Genomic DNA, 24,807 nt, shown 5'->3' on the forward strand with positions numbered 1-24,807 from the left:
TAGTAAATTGGGCATCCCCTTCACCAGCTGTATTTTTAATGAAAATGACTAACTTCTGTTTTGTGCTGAAGTAGTTTTAGGCTTGCACAGACAGGGCTCACAACACATGTCAGGATGTGGATGCCTTATGGCTTTGAGATTCACAGTGAAAGTGGAAAATATATTTCCATTTTAACATTTAGCTGTTTATTCCACTTCAGCATCATTTCCATTATGGTAGGCTAAGATTAGCCTAAAGCTGATGTAGCCTAACTCCTCAGTCATTCTCTAGACAAAACATTAGATAGGGAGTCGCTCTCCAACTCCATTCCTGGCTGTGCCTCCTCCAACTGTGTTTAAAATTGACAGAATGATTTAGAAAAGAAGACTTCAAACTTTGAGTGGTGTAGACACAACAAAATCTGGTCAATAACCTGTATATTACTTTATTTCAGTTTGTAATATCATTTTTCTTTTTTCTTGAGTTCAAGGTGCTTGCAGAGATCTGTCATCTCTCTTCTTGTAAAATGTGGCTTTCCAGTAAAAAAAAATGAGAAAAATTTTTATCTCTAGCTGTTGTGTGGTAACAGCACATTCATAAACATTGTCCATTTTAGCTTTAAACATAATTTTAACTTTTGATAGTTATCTTGTTAATGTTAACTATTAGTTGTTGTAGGAGAGGTGAAAATCATGTCCTTGGTAAAGATATATAAGTAGCTTGGGTTACTAAATGTGTCTTTGCTTTTGTCTGATTATCTGGAAAGATTAATTATCTGAAAAGGTTAGGCAGAGCAGCCTTGAGGAAAGGTTATTGACAAGAGGGTGCTTACAGTACCAGTTATCACCTTATTGCAGAAAAGAAAGTGGGATTTTTCAGTGAGTTTTGTTTGTTATTTTTTTTGTGTAGTAGCACATGTTTAAGCATTGCTTTGGTAATGGTTAGTGTAGTTAACACTTGCCATCTTTGGGGAGTGAGTGATGCCTTTGGTAAAGCATGAGACAATGTGAGATGACAGTCCTGCATGATACTGAGGTCACTTGTCCATTTTCATCATGATACGTTGAATCAGTTACCATATTTTGAAATTTAAAGGAAACAGTACTTGAGATATTTTTAAGGAATGTACTCTTAATTGATGATTGTGATCACAAAATTGTCTTGCATCAAATACATAGCATAATTGATTATGAAAAAGACTTGCACAAGCTGTTTACTTTTAAAAACCTGTTCCAAGTTCTAGAATGAGAATGCCTAATTCAAACAAATGAGTGGGGCAACTAATGCGCTGCAGTGCTGGGCCACAGCTGATGATGGAGTGTGTGTTCTTTTCTCACATACCTCCATGTCTACTACTGTTTTTTTAAAATACTCTTTGTGATGTAGAGAAATCTTCAGCTCTGTTAGAAAGAGATGAGCTTCCTGAACCGATGCTTTCTTTATTTTTCTATTTCTATTTAACTGCCTTATAGTCAAACAACCTGCTGGAAAGTGCCTGATCCCAGGTGTATGCATCACCTGTCTTTCAACTAAGAAATCCAGAGAATTGTCCTGAATTGGGCCACATGTTTTGTAGGTTAGGTTTGAAATGCTTAGTTAGCACTCTTTAGCTCTTAACTGTAGGCTTGAAAAAAAACCTCAATACTACCTATTGAGATATAAATATGCATTCTTTAAAGAAAGACTCTTGTTGTGTGAGTTGCATTTGTCTTTGTTACTAAACTTCATTAAAGCCACGAGTCCAGTATTGGATGGAAGAGAATGAATCCCACAAATCAAAGTGAGAATATTTTCAGTTGAGCTTGTTTTTCTGCATGCAATGCACAATAAGTGTGTTCAACTGGTGTTGGGTATGTGTGGGGGTTTTTTAAGCTGTTGAAATTTCTGTCTGTATTATCTCTGTAAATTCAGTACTCCATTTCCAGTTACTGAGAAAATTAGTTAGGCTAAAAAACTCAGGCATGATTGACCAACTCTTTTACTAATTAATAATATATTATGATTTATATTTTATTTAATTAGTGATTTCATTTCAGGCTACTGTGTACTCTTAAGTAGGAAACTGTTCTGCTTGACTAGCTTTATTTGAATACACAAGTGTGTACTGTTTTGTCAATGAAGTTGACACTTTTGAGTTTCCATGAAGAATCTTCAAGGACACTTACATGCATGTAATACAGGAGGCACAAACTCCCTTTTTTCCTATTACTTTCAAATCAAGACTTAAGGTTTATGCTGCTTCTGCAGTTCAATTTCCATGATAGTTCTCCAGGAAAAAAAAGCCTCTTTTTCTTTACTCCTCCCTTTGTAAAATGAGTTTGCTATTGTCTTTGTTAGGAGGCTTTCTCCTTGAGCCTTCCTTCTGTACTTGGGCCTTTAAGTGAAACATGCAATGTGTTTAGAGAAATGTTCAGCTTTTTCAGTCAACTAACCTTGAATTTTTCAGCCCAGATGAATGTAGGCTAAAGTGGAAGCTGGAACTAACTGTTGAATATTGAATTGGCTCTTGATGACAGCCCTGTCAATTTCTTAATTTTACAGGCTGTCTTATTCTCTTTTGCTGTTTTACTTTTGCTGTTTACATGTTTTGTATGTGTGACTTCAGAATGACTGGAATCTACTTTCTGTATTGATTCTGTAAAGCTAATGATAATTATATACATGACCTTTCGACGTGCAGTTCTTGGAGCTGTTGCTGATGGTTTGCTGAAGTTATTACTTAATGGCAGCTGCCAACAGATATTGATGAAACATTCATCATCAGAGGAGATAGTGAGAATGGACAGGAAACATCATTATGTGAAATCTGGGACCTGCCTGCATGTTGGGTACTGTATGTAGTTTTGGTCTCTCACAAAGAAGAACCTAGAGAAGCTACAGAAGATAAGGGGAAGCAGGCTTCTTAAAAGTAGTGGTGGTGGGAGTTGGAAGTGAATCAAAGCTTACAAAAGTCTCCAATGCTTACAAAGTCTCCAAGGCAGTGGATAAAGCAGTTTTAGACCTGTTACTCACCAAATTGTGAAATGTTAAAAGTGGAAGGCACTCACCAAAGTTTGGTTTAAATCGTGAAAAGAAGCTACACAACAAAGAGAGAACATAATTTTTTAATACAGGAAATCATTGAGGCAGATAGTACTAGTAGATTTGGAAACACAAATTCATGGCCATCAAATCCATAGCAGATGCAAATGGCAGAGATGTACACTTTACCAGCCATCATAACAGCTGTGAATGTTGGGGCAGTTGAAGCAAAACAGATGTAAAGTGACTAAAGTTCATGTGCTGTTCGTGTATCTCCTGATTATTGTATTGGAGATGAAACAGTTCCTTAGACTGACAGCTGGTCTCTGTAACATGCTTCTGTTTTATTAATGGGTCTCTTACTTCTAAACAGAAAGCATTCAAGTTGGAAAACCTCATTTTGTACTTTATTTATAGAATACAAACCAGTTCCTCAAACTGTTCTCAAGTTACCATTCGACAAACAGAAAGCTACATGGTAATCTTTTTAGTAATTTCTAAATTCTGGTGTAGAACAGAGTTACAATGCCTTGTTGTGTACAAGCATTAGAGTAAGCATTTACCAACTTGTTTTTTCTAGAAATACTTTTTTATACTTATGCTTGAAGATTGGGAATATGTTGGTCCCAGCCATAATCTTTGTTAGTATTAGAATAATTTGTTTTTTGATGGCAAATGTCATGATTGATTCCTGTAATGATGCAGTAGGAAAAAATATTAGAAACTGCCTGATTTGTAACTTATGAGTGTAAATCTATTTGGATCATACCAGAATTCCAATAGTCATGTGTGTGTATATATAATCTGTCTATTTATATCTTCATTATATGGATATATTTTAAAGGATAACACTATGCTTCTAGTAGTACTAGTCTTGGAATACTTAATTTTCTGAAAGGATTCTCGTATTGGCATATGGTATGTTACTGTCCTTTATTAGCTCTTTTTTTGCTGTTAAAAAAAAGATTGCTGTTGTGAGGGATGGGAAGGAATAGATGTCTTAGAAACCATAAGGAATTAATGCAAATATGTATGTTGGGCTGATAAATGTGTGATTAATTGTTTAAATTTAGATTATAATCTATTGAAGATGAAGAAGCAACTAAAATGTTCTATGTAAAGTAGTCTTTGGGATGGAGAGAGAAAGAGATACATATATATATATCTATTTACACAAACAGATTACACACACTGATCACCCTTGTGGGATGGCTTTTTTGTTTGGTTGTTTGTTTTTTTCCTGGCATGCTTATAAGTATCTTTAAAAAAAAAAAGCTTGAAAAATGGAATATATCCTTAGTTAAAGAGAACTGACTAAAATTATTTAACTATCACTTAAGTGCATGTAAAAACACTTTCACTTGCTATGGCTCACTCTATTTTTATGTGAGAAGTCTCACTTTGTCAGAAAAGCCATTCTGTTGTAACATTTTTCAGCAACATTCAGTCAAAGATCTCTTTGGATTCTTTTCAGTAGAAGTTTGTCTGCAGAGGTTGTGGGTTTCCATGGTACCTAATCCTTATTTAGCAGACACACTTGGTATCTCCACACAGCTGTGGAATGGCAGTAGTGGACTTCTGTTCAGCTTTCCTGTTTCTAGTGTAGATTTTACATCTTTGACTTTCTAATGTATTGAGTACTGTTGAAAACTTTCTGCAGAGGTGCATCAAGAAGAAAGCAAGACTACTTCTCTGTCATGATGAGCTATTGCTAGATCTGAGTATGTGATAGTTGATGCTTGCCAAGCCATGGGATGATGGGGGAAAAAATGATGTGGATCTATTCTGTGCAGTTGAGAATTTTGATCAGAGTTGATTGCTTAGATTTAAACACATAAAAGCAAGAAGTAGCTGAGACTTCTGTGTTCTATTGGAATGTACTGAGGTGCTTTATAAGCCTAATTGCTTTGTACTTTAGCAGAGTATTTATCAATCTGAAGGCTCCTCAGTCTCTAGAGAATGATACTTCTCTAGAGTGTTGTGGCTGTGGCTAGGATTGTATTTCAAGAGAGAGTATGTCCAATGCTGAACTGCAAATAGCTGCCTTCCTACTAAGTGATCTGAATGGGTTCATGGTACATTGACATTTGAAGAAAAAGGCATGTCGTAAACTACCTAATTGGTAGAAAATGAAAAAAACTAATACTGAGGGAAAAGCTAGTAAGTTAAAACACCATATGACTTGTCTTTTCTTTTTGCTCAAGAATTAAAATGTTTTATAAAATTGTATTTCTTTCAAAGGCTGTTGTGATTACTATATTTGTGCTGATAAACAACAAAAATAAACCTTTCTGCAAAATACATGCTTTATTTATGTCTTGTGCTCTTACAGTTCTTATCAAAGTGTAATTGCATATTATTGGTTTTAGCTTTGATTGTTCAATGGCTTCTAGTAACCAAAATTAGGGCTAATTGATCTTAGCACTTGAATGGTATGAACCAATCTGAGTTTTATGAGTTTTTCTAAAAAAAGTAATAGTCAATAGCATGAGCTGTGGAAACTACTAGATGTTATTCAGAAACAAGGCAGGTGGGTAAACAGAGGTCAAAGCCGTCTCCACCATGAAGTATTTTTATAACAGATTCAGAATTAAATTTTAGTTCAAGATTTCCTTATGTTTTTTCCCTTGAAAGGCCTAAGCTTGATATGTTCCTATTTACAGAGTAATAAACCTATTTTTCAGCTACTAAAACTGAAAAATGCAAAATATGGTTACAAAACAGGCATCTAATAAACCTATATTTGTTCCAGTTAACTTATTTTTATGTAGATAGAGAATTTTGCTTTCAAGTCTTATTTGTAGGAAACAGTTTAGTACAGATCTACAGATCACTAACATTAGACAAGTGTAAAAGCCTTTGAATTTTTCAGCAAATGAAGATACCAGGTATAATACAGAGGTGAGAAACTTCCTGAAAGCTTAAGATGTTCAGTTTTCTTTTTAATTGACTAGTGGTTACATCTTTCATATTTATTACAGTAGAATTTCTGTGAAGTAAATACCTGTGTACCAGGATGGAAGATTTCGCGAGTTGAATGCAAAAATATTAGAATACTTCTTGTGCACTGCACAGGTTGAGTTGAGTCTTTCCTACCCTTCTCTCCAGTGCTACAAGCTGCTTTAAGTGGCTATTTTTGGTTGACCTTTTGGCATAGTCTGAAAAACTGTCTGGAAAAGACTGTTAACTTCTACAGAGTGAAGATGATGAAACTCTGTTGCTAAGATTGTTGCTTTTTCTGGAGGAAGTGTACCAATTGACTGGTTTGCATACAAAATTGAGCCTGCATGATCCACTTAACTATCTCCACACTTTTACTTAGAGCTGGATATTAAGTCCAGCGTTAGAGAGTTTTTTTGTATTGAATTTGTTTTAATGCAATTTAAAAGAACTCATCAACTGGTCAGTGTGAGGTCAAAACTAGAGGAGGCAAGCTACTTAAAAATATAATATTGTTTGAAAGGCTAGAAAGGAGGATGTGTTTTAAGTGATGTCAGAACCATCACTACTAAATCTTATGCAAAAGCTTACCCAAAGGTCTGGCTTTGTCAAGATTAATCATATAGAATGGTAAGGGTTGGAAGGGACCTTTAGAGATCATCTAGTCCAACCCCCCTGCAGAAGCAGGTTCACCTAGATCAGATCACACAAGAATGTGTCCAGGCAGGTCTTGAAGACCTCCAAGGAAGGAGTCTGCACAAATTCACTGGGCAGCCTGTGCCAGGGCTCCATCATCCTCATAGTGAAATATTTTTTCTTATGTTTAAATGGAACCTTTTGTGTTCCAACTTTATCCCATTATCCCTTGTTCTGTCACTAGATACAGTAGAAAAAAGAGATGTCCCAAGCTCCTGACATCCACCATTTATATACTTGTAAATATTAGTGAGATACTCCCACAACCTCCTCTTCTCCAGACTAAACAGCCCCAGTTCCTGCAGCCTTTCCTCATAAGGAAGATGCTCCAGTCCCCTGATCGTCTTGGTGGCCTTTCACTGGACTCTCTCCAGCACTTCTCTGTCCCTCTTGAGCTGTGGATCCCAGAACTGGACACAGTACTCTAGATGAAGCCTCACCAGGGCAGAGGAGAGGGGGAGCAGAACCTCCCTTGACCTGCTGGCCACACTCTTCTTGATGCATCCCAGGATGCCATTGGCCTTCTTGGCCATGAGGGCACATTGCAGGCTCATATTTAGCTTATTATCAATCAGGACTCCCAGATCTCTGCCCAACTCTCAAGTCAGTCGAGATCCCGCTGAATGGCAGCACAGCCTTCTTGGGGAATCAGCCAGTCCTCCCAGTTTGGTGGCATCAGCGAACTTGCTGAGGGTACACTCTGTCTCCTCATCCAGGTTGTTGTTGATGAAGATGTGGAACAAGATTGGCCCCAGAACCGACCCCTGTGGAACTCCACTGTCCACCGGCCTCCAACTTGATTATGTGCCATTTATCACCACCCTCTCAGCTCTGTCATTCAGCCAGCTCTTGATCTGCCTCACTGTCCACTCATGCAAGCCACACTGCTTGAGCTTTCTGTTGAGGATGTTATGGGAGACAGTGTCAAAAGCCTTGCTGAAGTCAAGGTAGATGACATCCGCTGCTCTCCCCTCGTCTAGCCAGCTGGTTATGCACTCATAGAAGGATACCAGTTGGTCAAACAGGATTTCCCCTTGGTGAATTCATGTTGACTCCCCCTGATAACGTTCTTATCCTTCATATGTTTAGTGATGAGTTCATCCATCACCTTTCCAGGGATGAAGGTGAGGCTGACCGACTTGTAGTTTCCTGGATTGTTCTTCCTGCCCTTTTTGAAGACTGACATGACAATGTACTGATTTCTGTAAATCATTTTATATATACTATTATATACTATGATTTTATATGTATTATTTTATATGTACTTTTATATTATAATTACTGATTTCTGTAAATCATATGAAGTGGGAAAACAGTTTTTGAAATGTTTGTAAAACCAGATAACATGCTGGTTTTGTGTTACACTAACTAGAGCTAGTGTGTGCTACTTTAATGCAGTTTGTCAGAAAACATCATTCTAATTTTGTGTATGTATGGTACAGGTGACAGAAGACATTATAATGTTCTACCCTGACTTTAAAAAAAAAATTAAAATTGACATGTTTTGGCCTTTATTGTCACTTTTGAGCAATCAGTCATTTCATCACAAATTAAGCAATCTCTGTTTATCCAGACAAGCAAACTTGTAGGTCGGACACAACTGCTACCTGTAGGTAAAGAAAAAGTGTTCCGTAGCGAATGACATATTCCTCCCAGTTAATTTTTTTTTTTTTTTTTTGAAAAGCCTAAAAATTAAAAGCATCTGCACCAGTCTCCTCAGGAAAGACTTCTGTACTTTCTTGTGGTTAATGTTCTTTGTAGAGTGTCAGCTGATTTCAGCCATTGCATATGATTACTTTGGAAATAATTACACAGACACAATAACACGGAGGACTTAAGGAGGTGAATTTCAGGAACAGATACAGTACTTTTTGTAAAATAAATTAATTGTAAAGAAAAAAAGGAAAAAACAAAGCTGGTGTATTTCCCACAATATTTTGCTGCTGGAAGGTCTGACTTTGATTTTAACTTTCTTCTGAAATGAAACAATGATTCATTGTTTTAGAGAGCTTTTCTGGGAAAGAAACTGAAGATAGTATAGGGTTAAAATCATATGATGGAAGCTAATGTTTTTTCCTGTACTATATAGTAGTTATAATGAGATTTTTGAGTCATTGGTGGCAGAAAAAGCCATTGCTCTTTGGTTAGACTTTGACTTAAATGTCGTAACATAGATATACCTTGAATATGAGCATCATGACTTCTGAGCCTGTAATGTACTGTAGTTCAGGGGCTGTGAAAGCAGGGCTTGAAGTACTTGTATAAACAATTTAAGACAAATGTATCTAGTAACAAAATGTTTGCTGTCAACTGAATTCCCTGTGTATAGACTAAAATGTGAAGGAAAAAATGTCATTATGTCCTGCTTTTAAAATGTGAGGGTAAGAGGGTCAGGGGAAGGTGCTGCTTTACAGTTGTATCTTGTTTAATAGGTCCTGGAAATTGTTTTGGTTATAATCTTGGCAAAAGCAGCTGTATTGCTTGCTACCATAATAGTTTACTGGGGGCTTGGGAGGAGACTGAAATGGTAAACTATGAGTTCTCCTTAGTGCTTTAATTAAATAAGAGGACAAAATAATGTTACTGTTGGGGAAAACAATGTCTTAGGTATGTTTTCTATACTTTCAGTGTTAAATACCATTTCAGGTAACATTTAAGTTATATTAATAAGTAATGCCTTGAAACAGACCTTTTCTGTTCCCTTCTGAGTGTTTTTAGCTTGGTTTCTATGGCAATGGAACCTATGCAGAGTGTCAGGCCTCTTCTCCTGTCTCCAAAAATAACTTCTAAATTTACCAGCCAGTATAAGCCAAAATTAGAAGGGAAGGGGGAGGCTCAGAGCTTGTCAGATTCCTACTGATTTCAAGCAAACTGATGACTCCACAGGGGAGAATCAGTACCCTGTGAAGACGAGGCTGAGTTGCTACAAGACAAAATATTATAACCAGTGCTGTCTACTTAGCTGGCATACACAAAATTTACAGCTTGCTGGGGCAAATTTTGCTACAGTTGTGGCTTTTTATTATTTCAGTTTGGTTTTCACCCTTGTGGAGTCCCCTGAGAGGAGCTGAAGTTACCGCCTGAGGAGAGAGACTAGGAGGCAGGACACTTGAATGAAAACTAACAAAAGATGGTTTCTGTTCATGGAGCAACTTGTGTTTATTATTCTAGCTGTAAACACTCAAGCTGCTTAATCCACTTATGGGATTTTTTTAATGATGGTGTGTTCTGTAAGGAGTATTAGGATTTTTCTTTAAGTTACTGCATTAGGATTACCTTTTTTGCCTTTCAGAATTTCCAAAAGGCCGTTATAGTAGAAGACAGGATAAATAGAAATACTTGGTCCCTGAAAATGAATCCTACAAGATAAAGACCTTTTGAACACACTGAAGGGCATAATGGAACCAGTTTCTATGGAGCCCCTAGGATGGAATTTTTCTCTTTCCTAATTGCAGTTGCTACAACAATTTAATGATTTATTAACTCATTTTTGAAGGCAAGAAATCTCATTTTTCTGTTCTTCTCTGAGCCTCATGTTACTTCTGCTATTTCTCTTACTAAATAACAGGTGATTTGGAGACAGGGAAATTTTAAGAAAGTATGTAGAAGACAAAATTAATTAATTAAAATGTGAGTTTTGAGCAGTTGCTCTTTGAACAATGATCTGCTGTGGATCTGTGTATCTTCAGGATAGCAACAGCTTACCATGTGTGGCTTGGTATGGAAAAAAGTTGCAGTGATTGAAGTGAAGGGTGACAGGAGAGGAAGAATGGAGGTAACAGACAGAGATCCATTAGCTAGGCTTTACTTCTTCCTCTGCTCATAGCCCAGTTTTTTGTGGTGGGGTAGTCAGAACTACACACACATCCCAAATGAGGGTGAAGGTACCAGCCATTAGTTTAAAAGTATGCCAGTAATATTCTGGTATTTGTCTAATTGCTAATCAAATGACAGTTTTATGTAAAAATGGTTTTATTTTAGCTATATCCATTGCAATACTAGATTTTTCTTGTGAATGATTGTACTTAATTTAGAACTGTAATATTTGTAGTTCTTCAGACGGTTTTACTGACCTGCTATAGGTTTTTAGGATTGAGTGTTTTGTCTTCTCGCTTGCTTTCTGTATCCTTAAATGTATTAGATTATTTTGAAGTGGTTTTGTTTTCTTTGGCCTTAACTACTGTAAGTGGCTATACATATGTTACTACTTCAGCCATTAATGACCTGATTGGTCAATACCCAAAACTCCTCAATAACCACCATCAGTTCCATTTATGGTGGCTTCCCTTAATAGTATGTGCTCATATGTGTACTTTGCCTGCGTATATATGTGTGTGTGGTGTGTGTGTGTATATATATATATATATATATATATATATATATATGTGTGTGTGTGCATATGTATATAGTTTATCTGTATAGATAAACCCTTTAAGCTATAGTTCTTTGAATGCAGTGTTTGAAGGGACTTCTGAAAAATGACAAAAAATGTTTTAGCAAGTAACTTTCTAACTTTTTCTAAAACGTTTAAATAGAGGGTGGGAGAAGCCATATGAAAATTGCAAAAAGTTGTTCTGTTACCCTAACTTCTTTTGAAACATTTTATGGTTTTGCTTGAACTATCTTTTTAATTTGCATGCCTGCTATTGAAATGTCTTCTATGCTTGTAATTCCTGCTATTATCATTAGTTTGTCATCAGAAAGAAAAGCATGGTGTTTGTAACCTGCAGAACTTGGACATGAGCCAGCAGTGTCCCGTTGCCACGAAGGCGGCTAACAGTACCTTGGGCTGTGCTGGCAATGTTTTGCCATCAGGTTGAGGGAGGTGACCCTTCCCCTCTGCTCAACACCAATGGGGCCACAGTGCTGTGCCCAGGTCTGAGCTTCCCGGTATGAGAGACATGGACACATGGGAGGGAGTTCAACAAAAGGCCACCAAGGTGATGAAGGGAGCATCTCATATATGAGGATAAACTGAGAGCTGGGACTGTTCAGCCTGGAGAAGAATCAGAGGTGGTGATCTCCTCAGGGTATGTAAATACCTGTGGGGAAGGTGCAAAGGGGATAGAGCCAGGCTCTTCTCAGTGGTCCCTAGTGACAGCGACACTAGGTTCCCGGGTTTCCTCTGGATATCAGGAAACATTCTTTTTAAGAAGGAAAAATCCCATAAATTATAATGTGAAGGTGCCTGAGCACTGAACACATTGTACTGGGAGGTTGTGGAGTCCTTGGAGGTACTGAAAAGCTGACTGGACAAGGTCCTGGGTGCCAAGCTGTATGTGGCCCTGCTTAAACAGGGGAATTGAACCAAATAGTCTCCAGAGGCCTTTCCCAACCTCAGCCATTCTGTGAACTTTGATATATTCTGGATATAGAACAATTTTGGTGTGAGTTTCACACTACTTAAGTAGGAATTTAGCGTTCTTCTCAAAATGTACTTTTTCTAATAATCTGATTGTACTTTTGCCCAATATGAAATTAATTTAGTTGTAGTCTTAATGTCTTTGTTATTGAAATTAAAAATACTTTTCTGGAGGATGTTTGTAGAAACTACCAATTTAAAGTTACAGAATTATTTTGTCAGAAATACTCAAGTTATTAATCTTACGGGTTTCCAATATGGTGGTTCAACAGTTACCTTCTAGGCATCTTGTCTTCTAGTTTACACTTGTGGGAACTAGCGCTTTTTTGTTTCATGTTAGCACTCTTATTAAAGTTTGATACATATTCTAAACATTATCAAGTTAGCCAAAGTAATAAAAAATACCTTCTCTAAAAAAAGATATTAGTTCTTACGTGTTAATTCTACAGTTTTAATCAACATTCTTGCTTATCCAAATTCTTACTTTTTTATGTGCTTATGTCCTTTTAAAACTGCATTTTGAAAAAACCAGCCAACTAGCCAAGGTAGCAACTTGTAAGTTTTATAGGGAAAGGATGTTTTCCAAACTGTAAGGAAAAGCAGCCTATTTTGAAAAATCTCTCCATATTTGAGTGGAGAAGCTCTGTTATAAGAGGCGAGAGTATAAAAAATCTGAGTTTCAGAAGTATGAATGTGTATTTTTATATAAATTCTAATTTAATGCAGTAAAAGATAGTGTCATTCACCTGTTGTTTTAAGAAAAAAAGTGTTTAAATATCCATATAATAGATTTTTTTTATAGTCAGCATTTTCCCAGATATAGTAAATATAAAAAAATCTCAGATTTTTTTTAAGGCTCTGTAAACATCGCTGATGAGGTGAAATTATTATATGGGGAAAAAAAGGCACTTAACATTATCTCTTTGCTTGAAAGTATTTAATTAGACTACTAAAATTTATCACATGTTGTTTTGTAAATAATTTTTGTTTTATTGAAGAGTAATCTTCCCTCTTTTTGAAGATGGTTCTGTAAGTAATGTGTTATCATGGAAAGTATTCCCTGAATGTGTCTGAAACTTGTGTGTTTTTCTTCTAAGCTTCACAATGAGGATGATCCCCCAGAGTCTTCAACAGATGAGCAGCCTTCCACATCTACAGAGACTACACAGACTCCCCAGACAGCAGCCTTATCTGAAGCAGATACGTCTCCTCCACCGTACTGTAGCATAGCTGTAGAAGCAGCTGCACCCTCAGGTATTTTTCTTGCATAACATCTTGGCAAGGAGGAGTGTGTGTGAATCAGCACTTGGTTCAAAGTGGTACAGTGCTGCTGTGCGTTGCTTTTTTTCTACACACACAATTGCAGTAAAAAGCTACGCTTTCACACACAGCCCCACTTCTAAATTACCCTTGTTTTGTTCCAGATTACTAGACTAAATGAGTGTTCATTAATTAGTGTAATAGGTTTTATTTAAGTCTGCCTGTAGTTCAGTTCCACCTTTATTCTACGTCTTTGAGTAGTGCTCCATTATTCTACCTCATTAGCAGTTGCCTCTTCATAAACAACCAACCGAACCAAACCAAAGCACCAAGTTTTTTCAAAGCTCAGACCTCCTGAGTTACTTGTTTAGTGAAAATATTACAATGAAAAGATTTATTTTGCTTTAAAGACTTGATAAAACATCTTGTGGATCTTTTTCTCCGTTTATTCACTGCTCACTTTATCATGAGGTTGTGACTTTTCTTTGGGATATGGGAGACTTAACAGCAGATGGCATCAAAGTCCCTTGGACTAGTGTTTCCCTTGTGACAAGTAACTATTTTAAAAATAACCCAACTTACTTTTTTCATATTGACTAAAGGAACAATTTCCCGTCCCCGTTCTTTGAGACAGTGTTTACAAGTGCAATACATAGCTATGCAGAATTATCCCTATATATATCTTTTTGATGGTGTGCTGGCAAACCTTTTTACCACGTGACCTATGCTGAAAAACCTTTACCACATAAGTTATGTTGTTACAAGCTACTGTTGGTCTTAGGATAAAGCTCAAGGTGTATTTAAAATAGTTTTTATTAATTTTATTAATAGTTTTATTCTACATGATGCTGCTTTACTAGTTGACTATAGAAGAATAAAGTATGTGGTCCAGTTTGATAGAAGGAACATTTCAAGAAGAATGTGATGAAACTGAAATCTTCGAAAAACTGATTTTCAGAGAATAACCGGAGTTAGCGACAAAGCCATGCTATAAATGCAGTGTGATTATTACTGGACTTAAGTAATTCATTGATACTGATAATCAAAAGCTTTTTTTGTTTAGGATATTTCTTTGCATATTTTTTGTATTATTTGATAAAAAGGTTGGAATGCCTAGGGATGTAACTCAGCAATTACAATTTTTTATTCATAAGTTTGTTGGCCCCTTGCAGCATCTAGGTTAAGGTTTTTGCCTAGAATAGCAACTAAAAGCATCAACAAGCTACTCACTATTTCATTTTATAAAAATAAAAGTTTTTAAAAAAATATATAAGAACTTAAAATACAAGCCACCAATTTTAGCTTCTGGAGAAAATATACTTGAAAGCTTAATAGTTGTGTACATGTAAAATTCTATATTCATGACAACTTTCTGACTTTAAAATGCTTAACCTCTTTATTTTGAACAGAAACACACAATGAATTTTACCCTGTACCACCTCCATACAGTGTAGCTACCTCTCTTCCTACTTATGATGAAGCAGAGAAAGCCAAAGCTGCAGCAATGGCAGCTGCTGCAGCAGAAGTTGCCCAGCGAGTAAGTGATACAGTTCTACATTATTTCCATTTTGTGAAACATGTTAGGCTCATCTAATTGTTTCTAACAATTGCGCCCATATTATGGCTATTTATTAAAATAATGATGGGATGGTCATTTAAGTATCTTGGATGCTTAGGATTTGCATAGAAAGTGTAGCTTAGTCATTAGGTACTATGAGAAGTCTATCGTATTCACTCTTTTCTGAGGCATATGAACAAAGGAGACCTTTAGAGATGAAGGAGAATTCCAGAAGTCTGGAAGAGGCAAAACCCAAGAAAATGTGGACCTTTTAAAAAAAGAAAGGTCTCTGTGTGGTCCATGAAAACTTAAATACAGAAGTTCAAATAAATATTCCAAGTATTTAAATCAAAACAAAAACACAGGCCACATGTTATGATAAACAGTAGGTTTGGCAGTAGGTATATATTCAGTGTTTATAGTTTTGTGAGAATTAATGTGATAAAGAATACATAGAAAATCAGTATCTGTAATCAGTGTTAAATGTTAGTTCTGTCAGCAAAGTTCTTTTTATTCTTCCAAGTTTTGAATTGTGGAAATTCCACTGTTTGGTATGCCATATATATACTATACCTAAATTAAGCTTTTGGTGCTCTCACTGAAAATCTCCACTTTGAGATCAAATGTGATTTCATTTGAGATACGTTTAAAATCTTTACTGACTGCAATGTGCTTGTGACTGGACAAGAAATTCTACCCATTCAACAAGAGGCTATTTCTTCCTTGACTGCTGTGTGGTAATCAGTGCACAGTACTCACTTTAAGGCACACACAGCTAAAGTTGAAGTGGATTTGTGTAACATTACCAGTGAAGGTGTTACACAAATGTGTTTTACTAAATGCAGGGATCCAGGGACATTTGAGTGGTTATTTGCCAAGTTTCTGCTATAAGGTGTAACCTTTTAACTGCTTTGACAGTAGCATGGATTCTATGTAATCTGTCCTTATTACTTATAAGTAAAACTTTTGCTGAAATACTGGTCTGAATGAAACCCTCAATCTGAGTTCATTGACCTTTAAACTTGCTTGCAACATTAGCAACCCAGACCTTAAAATTTAGGGTGCCATTACTAGTCCTGTAATGCTTCAGACAGGACATCTGCAATACCTCTAGCCGGATTCTTGTTGCTTTTAACTTTGTATATGTAGAACCCTATGAGGTGAAACTTTTAATCAGAGAAGCAATCTCCCTTCACCTGAATTTCACAGGGAAAATCTCAGGGCAGTTTCCAGAATAAAGCTAAACAAAAAAAACCCCACCCCAACCCCCGAAACCCCAGTAAATTTTGCCTTGTCATTTTAAGGTGTGTTTTTTTGGGTTTTTTTTTTTTTTTTTTTTTGCTTTGGAGAACTTTTTCTCATGAGTTCAGGTCACTGTGTCAGAAAAATCTTTTGCCTTCCCTCAGAAAATCTGCCTGGTCTTGATCAAATTACAAGTTTTTGAAAAATGAATTTCCACAGTGGATATATACAGCTTGAAATTTAATGAATGTGTGGAGATTGTCTTGCAAGTTTAGGCTGTTCATAGCTCTGAAGAGGATGGGACTGCAGATGTACTGCCCCCAGAGAACATGCTCAAATGTTCTGTATCAGAGTAGAATTGTGGGACTAAAAGTAGGTACACCTTATGACTGCTTTTGGCTGCTTTTGGTGAAAACATTGGAACTGCGAAATAGGGTTTTCAGGTATACCCTGAAGGAGTTTTATTATTCTTGATTTTCAGTTAAAAGGGAATGAGAAAGCCACTCGTTTCAACTGCAAGGGCGTCAGTGGTAGGCAGAGAGAAGGAGAAATTCTGAGCCTCTGAAGCTTACCTGTTGTGGGAAGAGAAGTCTGGTTTTGGTTATGCAAAGAGGTAACTATCTCAAAGTCAACAGAGAGGATCTGAGTCAAAATAAGGGCAGACAAAGGTGAATATAGAGCAGTGGTATGGAGAGAATAGAGAGAGGTTTAAATAAGAAACAGGAAAGAGAGGAATAAATTGGGATTAGCGGAGAAAGGAACCTGAATGGAGACAAAATGTGGTCCCGAGAAAGAAGCTGGAGCCAGTGTATGAGAAAAATGGAAGATGGAGGGAGACAGAATCTGGAGTTAGTAGAGTAGGATGTGGTGACAGAGTGAGAAATAAGCTTTTACATACGATAAAACTTGACATCCAAGAACTAGGTACTAACACAACAAGAATTTCACTTGTAAAAAATCAATAGGAATGTACCACAATTCCCCCAAAGCAGAGATTGTCTAAAAAATTGTAGACTTAACGGCAGTACTGGGTTAGTCTCAGTGTATGTAAAAGCCACAGTCCTGCTGACTGCTAAAGACCTCAAGAGTGACAGTATTTTTGCTCAGTTTGCTTCTGTGGTTTTTGGTTTTTACTTTCTTTTTCTTTTTAAAGCGCACACATGCATACACACAAGCTATATTAAAGCATCAGTGTTAAGGTTGCAAAGTTGAGATTTGGGAAAAAAGTAAGAAATGCTGAAGTTGAGTTCCAGTTTTGTAGGTGATAGTTATGTGCCAGCATAGGTTTAATTAATGGCATTTTAATTACCATATGATACTGCCACAAAATCCCTGCCTTATTTAATATCTTTGGTGGACTTAGACTGGGGTGACTAAGACTCTGTAATAAGACTGTCTTAATCTGGAAGATAACTAGAAAACAAAAAAAGTTCATGAAGTCACTTGAAGTTTGCACTGCTGGTTAATTGTTTTCTCACTTTCACTGTCTTGGAGATCACAGTGACAATTGGAGATGGTTTCTGACATGTATATTACACACATTGCAAAACATACACAAATGATATAATGTGTAGCCTTTTCAGGTTTTATTTTCAGCCTTATGAAATTACTCTGCTATGATGTGTGCTTCTAGTTTCTTCCTTGTAAAATGAGAATATATTGCCTCCTCACTACAGTAATGTGAACAATTGGAAGAAATTAAATGTCCTTATGTTACCTTGAGTGATACATGAAGATGGTAATTGTTTCATACTGTAGTCCAAAGTATGCAGTAAAGAAAGTTACAAACCTACTGACTGAGTGAAAGAAAGTGATTTAAAAAGACAGCACACTTAACAGCTTCTACTTTTTTTTTTTTTTTTTCCCCCTGAATTGTGTATGGATCTAGAAAACCCATAAGTGTGATTGTATTAAAGACTTTGTCATAGACACTGCATCCACAGATTGGATGAACAATCCAAACTTAAGGTTTGCTGAAACTTCCAGTACTTTTTTTGGTAGTCCTTTCTGTAGTGGGTCTTACACGAATACACTGTGCATAAACATTTATTTCTTTCAAGTGCTCACGGCTAGTTCAATGTCACAAAGAAATTGTAGCAGCCATATGTCATCAATAGTGATAGAATTAATTACCCTGGATTTTGATGGTTTTCCTTTTCAAATTCTCAAGGCCAATTTTGAAAGGTTTAATTCAATGGACAAGAATATGGCTAACAGTTAAATAACTTGTTTGTATGTTAAAATGAATGGCTTTTACTAAATGCTTTTCAGTTGCATTTGTCTTATGTTTTTCTGTTTTTACATGCTTAGCACGCCCAGTTTAGGGAGTCTAGGAGTCTGTTTGATGAAATATTCCTCAGTCGTCCAGAGGTATGGTATAGTTCTCTCTAGTTTAGACTTTAACTATGAATTTTCCTCCTGGCAAACGCACACTTCTGGGGTTCATTATGCCTTTTTTTCCCCACCATTAACTTCTCTACATTGTTTTGTATTATTTATGGAGTTTATTAAGTAATTTGACCCTTTCCTTAGAAGTTTTTGCTCTGTAAATCCACTGCATTGAGAATTATATCAGTTTAGTTATCCAAGGGGTTCCTGAAAACTCTAGTTATTTACTTGATTAAAGACAGTTGTCTCTTTATGCCATGCTAGGTTGCAATTTGAAAGAAGTTAAACATTGGGAGGAAAAAGCAGTCCTCTTCTTGCAGAATACTACAGAGCACTGTAGTTTCAAAGGAGTTAGTAGATTTGACCTTAGTAGGGGCTGTGTACCATTTGATGTTCTTTTACATAGAGAAATTACTGTGTGACATGCTGTTTATGTTGATAATGTATTTTACTGTTAAATATTTCTCTGGTCATAGTAACAGTAAGTTTTCAGTTTATACACATGTCAGTGTATTTAGCAAACAAGGAAATAGTGTCCATGATCCTTAACATAGCTAAATTTGTCAAAAATCTATATGAGCTACTGAAACAGTATTATATATTTTAGGGATTTGTCTGTGTTGTTAGATGACTTTCTTCACATTAAAAATAAAGAAGTATAAATATAATAGATAATTATTCTTATTGATAAAAATAACAGTATTTGCTAGAAGTATTGCTGTGAAATTACCTTTAATTCTAAGCATCAACAGAGAGGACATTCTTCATTGTCCCCTTTCATTTCTTAAGAATGGTAGCAAATCATTAAATTCTGAAGAAATATTGGGGCAATTCACACTACCTAGGCCAAATGAGAGCACTGATGAAAGACATCAAGTATAGTGGGGCTTGAGCCAGTAGCCAATTAGTGCCTTCTACCTGCAGAACTGATGACAAAACCGCATAGTACTACATGATGTTGACATGAGCTGAATGTGATTTAAGCACATGAAACGATTTCATTTCTTAAACATTCTTAAAATTTTGATGTGACGATTTTTAGAGACAGCAAATAGAACTTGGTTTAATATAGTTCCCTTTTGTTCACACTTATTGGTACAATGCCTACTTGCAAATACCCGCTTCTGTGTCCCTGGGCTGTATGTTTGCCTGTGCTTCTTGTGTATCAGCCTTAGAAAAGCCTGTGTGTACAGAGAAACCTGCTGAACTTGTTACTATAGTTGAGCAAAATTTTCTTTTTCTGAAGCATCATTTTGCATAGAACATAATTCACAAATTGGTTTTGAAACGCTGGTGTGAAGTACAGTGGTTAGCAGATAATTTTTTTAAAAAGTCCAGAAATTATTTTATATGGGGTTTTATAGACCTTCTGAAATTAAATTTGAAAATATTTTTTGTTGCTCTGACTTGAAAAAGGAACTTTTGTGGCATACTTTTCAGAGATAAGCACATTCAAATGTAGCTGTTGGTTGAATGCATTTTCAGCCCTTCTTTCACTTCCCTCCATCAGTCTTGTAGCTGCAGAACTAAGTTGAACTCAATAAAGTAATGCTTTCAAAGTCACTTGAGATGACCATATACAAACATCTGAGGTTGTGTAGAGTTGAATGATAACTCCTTAAGATTGTTGCTCAGCTGTTTTTGTGGTGTGTTCCTTAGTATTGTCTATGTTAATAGCAGTGTTTTTAAAGTGATTTATCTGATACAGAGTCCTGGTTAATTAATCTGAACTGAAATAGCACAGCTGGAATTTCATGGCTGTGTTACAAAGAGTAATGCCAGCTGACTTGAATTGGTACAGTTCGTACTAGCACATTTTTAACCATAACTGATACACCCTGATAAATTATTTTGCTATCTTGACAAAGGTGAACATGTCAATCACATGACAGAGCTTTAAATGACTTTGACTGTTTAATGCCCTTTTAGTTATGAAGTTATTATACAAAATACCATTTGTTACAGTGACTGAAGAGTATGTTAAAATCAGAAGTATATTATTTCAACAGTAAGTGTTTCCCGTGGCTGAAACAGCTAAGTAAATCTGACTTGAACTAATCTCCCTTGATTTCATTTTTTATAGATAATTTCTTATTTCTAATATGTTACGATTAACAGGAGAAAAAGTAGCAAAAGAATGTTCCTCATGCTTATGTCTAAACCATGTTACTGCTGCTGTTGGCAACGTTATTTCACTTGTATCATCCTGCATTATTTCGCTGTTATTCATCTAAGTGTAAAAACGTTGTGTTGAACTGATTTTATAGTTTTCATCAGGCTCTCTGTAGTAAGTGCTGCATCATAAAAACGTTTCACACTCTACGGTTGCAGTAGTTTCACTCGTTCACAGAACTGCACTCATAAAATCTGCCAAGTGCTGCTGAAGTACTGAGAAACAAAGAACTCGTACTTTCGTTATTTTGAGATCTAATGTTTTGACACAACGGCAGAAATCTTTGTGTGGTTTTGCCTTACGTATCTGTTCGCTGTAGTTTGACTCCCAGTGCTGTGATGGGTTTTTTGTTAACACTTTTAATGCGCTCGCGCCCTCTAGCGTCCCTAGAGATTTTCTTTTCTCCGCATGTGCTTTCCTGTCGTTTAGAGAGTAGCTAAATTAGTTAGTGCAGTGCTATTGCATCAGCAATTTATTTAAAGCTACTAACATTGTTCTAAAACTTTAGATTTTGGGGGGAAATAAAAGACTTTTTTAGCAGGAAAAAAGAAAAACTACTATGTAATGATTTTTTTTTAAAAATAATGGATTGGCTATATATCAAGGTAGTTACAGTAAGACAAAGAGATTTCTGTTAGTTTGGATTGTCAAAGTAGTCACCTGAAATCATTTTTGACTGCATTGAAGGTGAATAGATAGTATGTTCAGATCTTCTACAGAAACTTTTCTCTTAAATTTTGTCTCTGTCAATATAAGCAACAGATAAGACATGTTTTATAGATATGAATTATTTTTCTTTTAAATTTCCTTGATGTGGACATGTTACAGAAATGCTGATTTTCTTTTAGCTTTAGAAACATAATTAATACTTTATTTTAGAATAACTACCTGTAGGATTAAACTTTTCATTAAATTATCACTAACCTGTAAATCCAGGAAGAAGAGTATCCACCACGGGATGATTTCAGTGATGCAGATCAGCTTAGAGTGGGCAATGATGGCATCTTCATGTTGGCATTTTTCAGTAAGTTATCTTGTATCCCAGACCTACTGAGGTATATCTTAATTGTACGTTTTTGCTTTAGAATATAAAAGATAGCTGTGATACACTGCATTAATGTACTGTGATGACTGGATTTTTTTTTATGTGTATGCAAATATAAGTACTTCCTGTTCCAGATGTGTAACAAATATGTTTCCTTTTTTTTTTTCTGTGGCATCTGGCACACAAAAGGGAAAAAAGCAAGATCATAGTAAATATTTTGAGGTGTAGCAAGGCTATGCTGTTACCTATGAATTGGGAAATTCTGTTATCTTCTAGTTGGACTAGTAACTTGAATTAAAGGCTGCATCACAGAAGTCTGGCAATTGAGTTTTAAGTATAAAAAATTGGAGAGATGATCTGCTATATAAAAGTTGCTGATGTTAGCGTAATGAATTAAATAGCTATGGGTGGATTTTGGGAACAAATCCAACACTCTTATTTTTAACTTGAACTAACCACTAGCATATGAAAATGTACTGTCTTCAGGTAACATCTGATTGCAACCAGCACTAATGTGGCACTTCTTCAGGTACTCTGTGTGTGCATTGTGTATGTCTCATCTTGTAACTTACTGCATTGAACAGAGTTAGATTTAGCCACTCCAGTTACTTCCAGCAAGAAGCTGTTTCTGTTTTGCCAATTGTATATTTGTTTTTAATTTCTGAGAATATTTTCCCTTTCTGAAATACATGTTTTTGGCAACCTGGATGGAAGCTTGGTGTTGGGGATGTAGCTGTTTATAGCATTCATCAGGGTGAAAGCTGATAGATTATGCACTAAAATCTCATCTACATCTTTCAACCTAGGTCTCATCTTAGTTCCTTTTTCTTTAATGTCTTTCACAGTGTCTTTATTTAACTGTTACATAATGTTCATGGACATTTTTTCATATTGATATGTGACGTACTAGGACATGTGATGTTTCCATCTTGAGATAAAAATATGTCTACGTCACATACCAAATATGTAAATGCATATGTAAGATGACAAAGTGAATTTTGTAGTCTGACTTCTTTCTATAGTTGGACCACAGAAAGGACGTCTGTTCTTGAGGGCAGTGGGGGATTATGGCTTTTTCCCTTTTCTCTCCCTTCTCTGTGTACTGTAATGTTTTGTAGTTAACCTATTTAGGTTATTTAGGTACTGTGTGACCTTGTTCTTGCTTTTAGATCCTGCACTTGGAGGTCAGTTTAATTGTTGGCCCTAATATGTTGTAAGTTCTTAAAGTCAGAGCTGCAAGCAGAATTGTTTTCTTGCAACTGGGAGCACAGTAGTAGTAGGACTCCTGCTATGAAGAAGTTGGACTGGAATCAAAGGCTCCAGAAAGGCTCCAGTGACACTCGCAGACAGTTGGCCAAAACTGCATGCCCAGAACCTTGTGTGCACTTTCAAGAATGCAGATGTTTACTTGGATAAACTGGCAAATTTCTATTCAAATAGCTGTTTAGCTGAGACTGACTGCGCAGAGCACTGCTTTTACATATTGGGTGAAAATACTCGGTAGATCATAATTTTTCTTGGTTATTCTGAGACTATGTTACTGCCAACTTTGCTTTTGAATGAAATGCATAAAATGACTGCTTGCACATTGCAAGATATTTGTGCAAGTGTGTGCTTACTTGGGATGTATGTTGACTGTTGTGGATACTGACTACTTACAGAAATGATAAACTTGTTGTTTACCATATGGGGAGTTTGCAAAGCATTTCTAGACTTGTAATATTATTTTTCAGTAATTCTTCATAGGGAAATGGGAGAACTAAATGAAAAAATTGAACTTAGTAAGGTGAGATTGTAAATAGTAGGTGATGTATTCCTGTCCCTCTAACAAGGAGACAAAAGACTCCAGAAAGTTAATGTAGATTTAAGAAAGCAGGAATTGAAATGAGATTTACAGTATGGTTATCTGTGTGTTGTTTTTTTTGGGTTTTTTTTTTTGTTTTTTTCAGGGTGAGATACATTTAAATGCCACAGGTAGAGGTGGTAAATCACAGAGAGCCTATAATAAGTTCCCTCAATTAGAATGCAGGAGAAGGGCGTCAGGATCTGTGCTGTAGTGAGAGGAGTATGGAAATAATGGCTTGTCCCAGATATGTTCTCCCACCTCCCACTCTGACTATTACATGCAGTGTTAGTAGAAAGATCTTTGAGGAGAAAGGTGGCAGTCTGCCTTTCTTTTAAATATAAATCAGTGAAGTTGGCTTTTTAAATCTTATTTTGTTCAGCTGAAGTGTAATAATTTTTTTACTGAGCTAACGTGCATATTGCAGTCAACTAGTGACATAGAGCTACCATCTAGTGGTAGCTACCCAAGTTGCATACAGTTGCTATTCGGAAGCGATCCAGTGGCCACATCTAGGGTTTTGGTTGATTTAGGAGCTTGGTGCATGAAAGTTACAAATCTCTTTCTCATCTAAGTTGTAAAATACTCTTCTTTTTAGCCCAATGAAATAGAATGAGACAATACTCTCTAAAGATTAAAAGTACTTTGTGTGAACAAGTGGAGATTTTTGCTTTAGCACTTGGTTCAGAGGCACTATGGAAAAAATTTGGAAAACAGTCTATTTTATTTCTAATACATGGTAATATCATATCTTTTAAGAAACTGGTGTTGCTTTTGACATCTACGATGATGTTGGCAAGCAAATATCTGCTCTGCAATGTTCAGGATTGATGTTTGTCAGTTTTGATTTTGAAGTGTATGAATATATTAGTGAACATACTCATTTTGCTATGAATGTGAAATGTAGCAAATTTTACTATCAGATCACTTATTACTTATTTTTTCTATGATGTATATTTAAGTCATCTGTGCCTTATACAGAATAGTATAAACTTTTCAGAGTGCCAGAGGTGAGTTTCTCAGTGATTTTTTTTTTTAATTTGGTTTTGATTTGCACAACAAGAAAGAAAATTTCTGGACTATTTCCTTCCCATTTTGAACAGAACTGTAATGGTGATAGAGCAAGTAATTGTCATGACTCAATGGGTTTAGTTTTCATGCTTAATCTGCTCATAGTGGAAGTCTTTTGAATCATGTCTGATTGATTCATCCTGATTCATTATGTGAAGGAGGAGGTTTTGGGCAGTAATGAAAGACTTATACAATTTTCTCTTATATTTAAGGAGTGCTTTAGAAATA

General features: G+C 36.0%; 1 protein-coding gene across 2 annotated transcripts in view; it reads left to right on the plus strand.

Moving 5' to 3' along the window:
* Positions 1-24,807, plus strand: part of NDFIP2 (Nedd4 family interacting protein 2) — a 47,510-nt gene that overhangs the window by 6,555 nt on the left and 16,148 nt on the right. The window contains exons 2-5 of one of the 2 annotated variants that reach the window (XM_061995937.1): positions 13,097-13,253; positions 14,669-14,796; positions 18,370-18,429; positions 21,557-21,644. In XM_061995937.1, coding sequence (XP_061851921.1) covers positions 13,097-13,253; positions 14,669-14,796; positions 18,370-18,429; positions 21,557-21,644 — 433 coding nt within the window. The remainder of the gene's footprint in view (positions 1-13,096; positions 13,254-14,668; positions 14,797-18,369; positions 18,430-21,556; positions 21,645-24,807) is intronic. The other variant, XM_061995943.1, reaches the window with a different exon arrangement.

The sequence above is a fragment of the Colius striatus genome, chromosome 1 (genome assembly GCF_028858725.1).
Source record: "Colius striatus isolate bColStr4 chromosome 1, bColStr4.1.hap1, whole genome shotgun sequence".
In the NCBI taxonomy this organism is placed as follows: Eukaryota; Metazoa; Chordata; class Aves; order Coliiformes; family Coliidae; genus Colius; species Colius striatus.